The 8,253-nt window shown below is 32.4% G+C and overlaps 2 protein-coding genes across 2 annotated transcripts; both read right to left on the bottom strand.

Moving 5' to 3' along the window:
* Positions 1-955: 955 nt before the first annotated feature.
* On the bottom strand, positions 956-3,529 carry LOC146132937 (uncharacterized). Its single transcript, XM_083397603.1, has 7 exons — positions 3,479-3,529; positions 3,082-3,327; positions 2,769-2,895; positions 2,355-2,554; positions 2,083-2,196; positions 1,383-1,481; positions 956-1,273 (listed from the first exon to the last, which is right to left on the bottom strand). Exons 1-7 carry the CDS (start codon positions 3,527-3,529, stop codon positions 956-958), a joined length of 1,155 nt encoding a protein of 384 aa, XP_083253729.1.
* A 26-nt stretch (positions 3,530-3,555) lies between these two features.
* On the bottom strand, positions 3,556-8,016 carry LOC146132936 (uncharacterized). Its single transcript, XM_083397602.1, has 5 exons — positions 7,929-8,016; positions 5,723-5,901; positions 5,529-5,614; positions 4,001-5,381; positions 3,556-3,585 (listed from the first exon to the last, which is right to left on the bottom strand). The coding sequence occupies exons 1-5, from the start codon at positions 8,014-8,016 to the stop codon at positions 3,556-3,558; spliced, it is 1,764 nt and encodes a 587-aa protein (XP_083253728.1).
* Between the last annotated feature and the right edge of the window lie 237 nt (positions 8,017-8,253).

Here is an 8,253-nt window from a genome sequence, read left to right as displayed (position 1 = left end):
GCTTCGTCTCTTTGGAAATGTGGAATGGATGTGGTTTAAAAAAATGTAGCATTTAATGTACAAGACACGATCCAAAAAATTGGGAACCATTGATTTAGGATATGGTTGCCGTTTTTAAAAAGTCAAAATCCCGGACACATTTATGACAGGTGAGATAACTACCTAAAGAGGCACCAATAATGTACTATTTATGTATATTTTGCCTCAATTTATTTAACAACAACGTCCCATTCCATGTCTGGGAAAATCCGGACATACCGCAACCCAAATTTAGGATAAACAATGTTTTGCAAAATTTGTTTTTAAAAAACGGTGGAAACACAATCGGCAACCTCTTTTTTTATTAAAACTTCTCGCAATCTTTCACGCTTGACAGTAATAAGCAGAACATTTCTCATTTTCTAGTTCGGCGCGGGTTGGTATAGTGTGAAACTATGTTAGGGATTAATCAGAAAATATAATTTATAACTGTAAAAAAGTGTACCCACGGCTCGGAACTATAAATCGTTGAGCGACCCCAGATGTATAAGGCACAATATAGACTACAGAATATTTCCGAAAATTTATAAATTTCTTACCAACTACACTGTCATTCGATTAAACACCAAAATTAAACACCTGAAAGGGGCGAAATGTCAGCACGTTTAAAATTAAACATGTTTAAATTTCAGGTGTTTAGACGTTTTGCCGTTTATTCGGGCAGGTGTTTAATGCTAGTATTCAGTGTTTCGAAATTAATTCCACAAAAATGTCATGGGTAAACCATTTTATTGCGCGAACAAGGTGAAAAACAACAGAAAAATTGCACGCTCAACACAGTAAAAGTTTCGAACAGAGTATAATAGGTAAAACTTGAAAAAAGAAAAGAATAAATTGAAAATTGAAGTGCCTATAATAAAAATGAAGAGGTAGAAACACGACAAATATTTAAATACACAATGTAACAACACGATTTTTACAGGGATAAAAATTTTTTTTCAAAATACTTATATTTACTGGACTTTGGAAATTTACCCGATGAATCTTTTAAAATATAATTTTGCAAAAAATTTAAAACTGTGTAGCTTGATGGATAACTTAAATCCCAAGCATAATAGCAAGCAAAAATATCAACAATAAATCCCAACAATTCACTTGAAAATTGTTGGGTTGCATCTAACTTGATATTCAGTTGATCAGCGATAACGAAGGCAGAGAGACTTCTATCTTCAGATTTGCTTATTAAAAGCCTTGGAGGGCTTTTCTTTTTCGACGATAAGTCGAGCGTGTATGCCTGAGAATAAAAAAATAAAACTTATTTATATAATCATTTTTTGAAATGGAATTATAATTGTTAAACAATTTGCTAACATTTTATTTATTTTAAACAAAGAATAACTTACATCAACAACTTGAAAGGCGGGAATTATCTTTTTATTTGAAGGTCCCAGCTTGTCTTGAAGCTTTAAAATGGCCTTCAGCTCTTCTTCTGTGTCACCTTCCTAAATAACGGCAAATAATGTCATATATCATATATAAATTCAATGCAAATGATTTGAAGCAATTGAAAATATTGACCGGATAGCAAAACTGAATACTTAAGTATAACCGATCCAATATTCTAGTTTAAAAAAACAATATAAAAAGTGCAGCAAACATGTTTGAAACATGATCGAGTCACATTTGCTCTAGGGAAACCAGTAGCACGATTTGTCTTAGGAGGTTAAAATTTAATTATCGCAGCCCTTTGTGCCGAATTGAGTGATGACTTTGCCCGGGTAAACGCCTGTCAGGTCGGCCGCCCGACTTTTGGTTTTTGCATTATAATCCCCGATTTCTCAGCGCTGCGTGGTTTCTTTGTGCCAATGTTATAGCTGTTTTGTATTGGCCTAACGTCATTCGGCTTTTGGTCGGGTTGAAACAGGCGCATTTTGACTCCAACTTACATCTCGTGGTTATAAACCTATTTGCAACACATAGTGTGCTTATGTTTGTTAAACTGTACGATTTAACTATAATTGGTTTATATTTATTTGCTGTCAGATCAGCACTGATACCGCTCATTTAACTATATATAGTATAAAATTAAGTAAGCACACAAACCTGTTCACCATTGCCATCTTCATAAATTTTATCACATGTAGTGAGCAGCATAATATAACGGTCTTCAAGAGCTGAAATTTCATACTTAAACAGGCTTTTAAATTCCTCTCTGATCTAATAAAAAAGTATAAAAGTTGGTTAATATATATTTATATAGCAAAAATTTACACCAAAACAAGTGTCAAAAGTCGTAATCAAATAACTCTTAATTTAGCTGTAGTAAGTTTGATCTAAAACAAAACATTTGTGATTAGTTTGATTGCAATACTTACAAAGAATATATCTTTTAACAAAGGGAAAGTTAATACAATTTTTTTAACATCGCCGTCTTCCATCTTTGCAATGGCAGATCTTCTTTGAGGTGTTAAAAATCGAAATACTTCTTTTAAAGTATTTTGATTTTGCATACATTTTTCTTTTAGCAGTTCAAATTCGAGAACTTGCTGGGCTTCCTCAATTGTCCATTGTTTGTCTATAACACAATAAGACTTAGGTAAACAGTTAAACCAGTAATACTCGAAACTAATTTAAACCAGGCCTCACTTTGGTTTTTACAAAATGCAAGGCCTTCCCAAAACCATATTATCACTGGCGACACAAGAAAGCATAATACACCAAAAGTACAAACAAATTGATTAATGAAACTTGAACAACTAAATTTATTTTTTAATGTGGAATAACTTTACCTGTTGTATCAATATTTAGGAGGTCTCTACTCATTGGACGTTTTCCGGTTGATCTTTGTTGATTGTTTTCATTCTTTTTCCATCTCAAGTTTCGTATCTTTTGTGAAAGTTTTAGGCAGAAGAATCGCTGTAAATTATTTTGTATAATTATTAGACAAACAGGAATTTTTAAAAGTGACCCCAAACAAAACTACTAGATTGTACATACCCAAGGTCTTTCTGAAGTCCCTGGAGTGGCAAAGTTTATAGATGGGTATTGGCTAAACATCCTCTTTCCGAATTTTTCATACTCTTCTTTAGTATTGAATGCTACCTCGGAAAGTAGAAAATGTGCGCATTCATCTATGACTTTGTGGAAGTCCCTTTTTGACAGGATAGCTTCGCATAACAGAGACTTTTGCACTGTTGAGCTAAACTGTGGAAGGGAATATTCACAAGTTTCCACATCAGTTGTAGAGCTGCTGCTTGAATCAACAGTTTCAACTGCAGGCTGAGACAAACTTGAGATTGAGCTTTCCTCAAGACTTGCTGATTTTTCTAATTGTTCAGTTTGCATTTTCTGAAATAAATTTAAGAGGTTATATCACTATCAGTTTTATAAACTCCAATAGTTGTAAAAATCTGATTACTATTAACAATTATTTATAGTTGTTTTGATATATGTTAATATTTATCGAATCTATTGACCCTGTATATTAAAGAAATATTACCTTGGAGAATATTAACATTTTCCTGACCACGCCAACTTTGCCAGGAAACATTTTATAAAAGTCATCCTGGGTTAGGTTTAGAAACGATTCTCCATCCACTTCATTTTCTGAAAAATGAACGGAGACATGTATCATATATTATTATATATACTAAGTTGCCCAAGCTTGGTCTTGGTGCTGAAGCATAACAAAAGTTTTGCCCCCACACACATGAACAATTTGAGGCCATTTACATGGTGTTTCAGAGAGAGAATACACTTTACAACTTAAAGAAGGTAAAACATGAAATGAATTAAGGTCCGGATGAAACATACCAATATTTAAATCATTACACGAAAAATAAACATTTTTCTCTACAACAGCAATTCGATTAATTCGCACCAGAAGTGGTAACTGATAAACAGATGTATCAGAACCATAACATAAAACAGTTCCAATTTCATATGATATACCATTTAAATTAACACTTTGACATACAGTTGCTTCCAAAGTTTCAGTATCACAACGACTAGATAAGCTTACTAAATGTTTAACAATAAACTCCTCTTCCAAATCTTGAAACTTCACAGGTTGTGGAGCTTTCAATTTCATATCTGCAGCAAGAAAGTTTCTTGATTTGCGTCCTTTTGAGTCTAGCATCTGGCAGCACATCCATTTTTGATGATAAGAAGATAAACTAAATGGCAAGTTAATGTAATTAAACCATTTCTTTTGTTTGAAAAATCCATTCTTCGCCTCAAATCTCATACACCAGTGCATTCGTAAAGGGCCAAATTTTTTTAATTGGTCAGGGAAATGAACAAGGTAGTGCATTTTGGGGGTAAATGATAATTCCGGATACAACAACAGCAAATTGTAGTTATGAGCTGCAATTAAACATTCAAGCTCCTTTACAGTTTGATTGGATACCGTGGAAGATGTTGCCAGCTGTACAATTTGGTGAAACCGAATAAAATTTGCCCAACATTCATCATTATCTGGAATTAACTGAAAAATCAAATAGGGCAGTAATGTTATCAAAATTAGCATATTAGCAGCTGTTTGTGGTAAATTATTAGATGTTGTAAGATGTTTTTTTTCTAAAACAGGAGGTTTATCCAATAAATCTTTGGCAGTATATTCAAAAAACAACAATCTTTGGTTTATTTCCTGAAGTGTGAAATATTTTTTTTCATAAATAAAGTTAAATAGCATTGTCTTTACAACAGTCTTCCCAATCCCTTCCAATAATACATGCATTGGATCATGTAAAATACAAGAACATACATCAAAATGTGGAATATGAGTTAAAAAACTACTTCCATTTATCCCCCATTGCTTTGACCAGTATGTGTGGTCTTCTGGAGTCATAACAGCGAGCTGAGATAGCCGGCTGTGATGCTCTTGAAGGTTTCTCATTGGACAGCCTGTGTGGACCAGACAGCTTGACATGTTTGGTTTGCTAATGTTGCATGTTCTGCATGGCTTATTTGCAAAACTTACACCTTCTTTAAATCCGCCCATATACTGGGCAGCTGGTGTGTCACCAAAAACACACAGCAGCATACCATGTACAGTTTTTTCCTGTCCCGATATGTTAAGAACGATACCAGTTGATAATTCATTCATGCTTTGGGTGAAGTTTTTTAACATGATATCCCTGGCTTTGAATTCTTTTAAATCTTTAGATTTTGCCATGCAAAGTAATTGGATATGCTTCACCTTACTTCGAAACTCTGCTTTAATGTTAAGTAAGGTCCAATAAAAAGCAGTTATTTTATGTATTCTTTTGTGAACACCAATGGCATTCACAATCTCAAACTCATCACAATATAAAGCAAATAATAAGCAATCTGGATGTAGTTTTAAAAACTCATGGTTGCGGCAGTAATCACCATCTACAATGTCATGCATTACATCGTCACTAGAAGAAAAACTTGATCTTTCTATAGCTGTAATAACTTCTGGTAAAGCTAATATTTGTTTCAGTTGTTCAACAAATGGAATGTGATACACTCGAATTGGTTTATGCATTCTTCTAATTTTCTGATTAATGCGCCGCGTAACATACCTGCGACCCACAATAGTTGCAACAGGTTTAACCAAACCCATGTGCTTCAAAAAATACGCATCCTGAGATGCAGCAGACGATAAGTCCTTAAACATAAGTGAAGGTATTTTATCTACTAAGTTTTCCAAATTTAAAAATGGATTTGAAGAACTTTTGAAGTATTCATTTTTAAATAATTCCATTTTATTGCAAACAAGTTCTTTGGTTGATGCCATAATGTCATTAACAGCCGCAGTACTTAGTTTATGTTCTGTTCTTAATCTTAGAAGGAAAATAGCTTCTGCATGGTCTTCTTTATTTATTTCCGTAGTTTGATTACCAGTATCAGAGAGGTCGGTGTCAAAGTTAAAAATATTATCTTGTGTTTCTTGACCTGGATTATGATGCAAATGGCGCTTTTGACAGTGTCTAGTAAATAGGAAGTAACTACGAAATGATTTTCCACAGCTAGGTACAGCACAGTTGTAAAAACATTGTTGATCTTTGTGATGTTTGATGATGTGTCTTTTTAGGCCATTAGCAGTAAAGCCATCATGTGGACAGTAATTACATTTGAATAATTGGCTATACATTTTAAATAAACCTGGAAAGGATTACTCAAGAACATTACCTTTTATGCTGATCAATGTAAAATGCATGAGTAAACTGTTAAAAACTTACAACAAATTACAATTATTGTACTAGATTTTAATAAATGCTATCTATTGTGTCACATAATTCGCTTAGCTAAATACTGACTTTTTGGAATTAAATTACAATGTTCCTACTTATATAGTTCTTAAATAATGCGAAAAAAATATTTTTTACTTTTAACTTATTTTTTTTTATTTCATTTTAAAACAGGTATTATAGAAGAAGTATTTTTTGATACTGATTCACTATTTAACCTGAAACAAACAACAGCAATCTTAGTTCATCATGGAACACCTTGCCCCTTATTTGTGACCCGAAAATTTTTTATTATAGACTATTGACATACATACTTAGTAGGTGTCGATTGTGGGCTAGTAATTTTTGTCAGGGCAACAAATAATTTTAAAATCAGACAAAATTACATGCATAATAAGTGTACAATATGAATGATACCATCATATTCAAATCACTCTAAGTGTTATGGTCAATAATAGATTGTTCTAATCCGCATTATGGTTTAAGGCATTATACTTCTAGAGAAGGGAAAGGATCAAATTGGGTGATTTAAATTAGGGTTCCTCTCCAGGAATGTTTCTACGGGAAATTCCGGGGATTTTTCGCAAATTAACAATCCTGAATCCCGAGATTTTTTTTTAATCCCGGTTATTCGGCAACATAGCAAAACTTGAAAATAATTGTTGTTTTTGACTGATATAAAGGAAAATATATTACCAACCGTGTTAAAGTCGTTGCATAAGTTTCTTTATTAGCGTTTACCAGCGGAAAAACTTAATTTAATTTATTCTACCAAAAAATATGCTTTTTTCAAACAAAAATGGGTGCTGACTTTAAAAAGAGAAGGTCTTGTAAGATTGCAGAAGCAAGACTACAGAACAAAAATGAACTTAATTAAATCTTTGGAGCTAATAAAAATAATTTTAAACGTCATAATAACCAAATTTTAGGTAAATTTTTTTTGATGGGAATCCCGGGATTCCCGGAACTTTTCATTTTTTATTTAGTTTCCTGGAAGTAAAAAAATCCGGGAAAAAGAGGAACCAGAATTAATCCTTTAGCTGCATAAATTTCTTTACATTTGGACTCTAATAATTGCATAATAACTTAACACCCAATTACTATTATAACATGCCACAAGACAGTGTGTGATGATACCTAAAAACAAGCCGCAAACATGACAACAAAACATGTTTGGCATGTTTGTTCAGTACCACTACACAAAAGGCATATGGATAATGTTACTACTCTGGCATACTTAAAAAACGTTGTATGTTCACACAAAACTTTAACTGGTGGCCTCTCTTTAAATACTACAAATTGTGAGTAGTTTTTTCACGGCATGTATTTAAATGGTATGAAATACAATATCCATAAATAGTGCAGCGGTGTATATGAACAATAACAACAACAGGGAAAAAATTAAATAGGGTTGGGAGCTTTTAATAACTAAAGCTTTTTTTTGTAGCTTAAGAGAACTGAGACAAGGACAGACAACAAAACTAGAAAGGCATACTAAACAATATAATTTATCTGATTTTGGCAGATTATAGACCTTTAGACCTTTTAAATCTAATTTCTGCATTGTAGTATGGTGATGCTAGCAATTATGTTCATTATGTCACAACACAAATTCTGACAATTTCAGATAATATGGGAGCATAAAGTAAATCAAACAGTTAACTGTAACTGTTTGATATCTCATTTTTTAAGTATATTTGTCACACAGAATTTAAAAAACTGCTCACTTACCTATAATTGTGTTAGCATGTTCCTCCAAAAATCCTGCTTCTTTTAGGCAAATTGCAACTTCAGCCGATGTTGATGTTTCGTTTATCATACTAACGGATTGAAATCATAACGATATATAAAATGTAAGTTATAAGTAAAACAAATCAACCGCGTAAACAGTTTCAAAAATTCGATTTCACCTAAAGACTAATTGGTCATCAAATCGATATAAAATAATATTTATTTTTTTAATAATAATTTACATTAAGTAATAATTACATGTTAAACAAAAACACTTACATATAAAAATACTTGTTATTTTTACTTATTATACCATAAATATATA

The sequence above is a fragment of the Ascidiella aspersa genome, chromosome 9 (genome assembly GCF_963924565.1).
Source record: "Ascidiella aspersa chromosome 9, kaAscAspe10.2, whole genome shotgun sequence".
In the NCBI taxonomy this organism is placed as follows: domain Eukaryota; kingdom Metazoa; phylum Chordata; class Ascidiacea; order Phlebobranchia; family Ascidiidae; genus Ascidiella; species Ascidiella aspersa.
The sequence above is the reverse complement of the archived record's forward strand: the minus strand, read 5'-3'. Positions and strand labels throughout refer to the sequence as shown.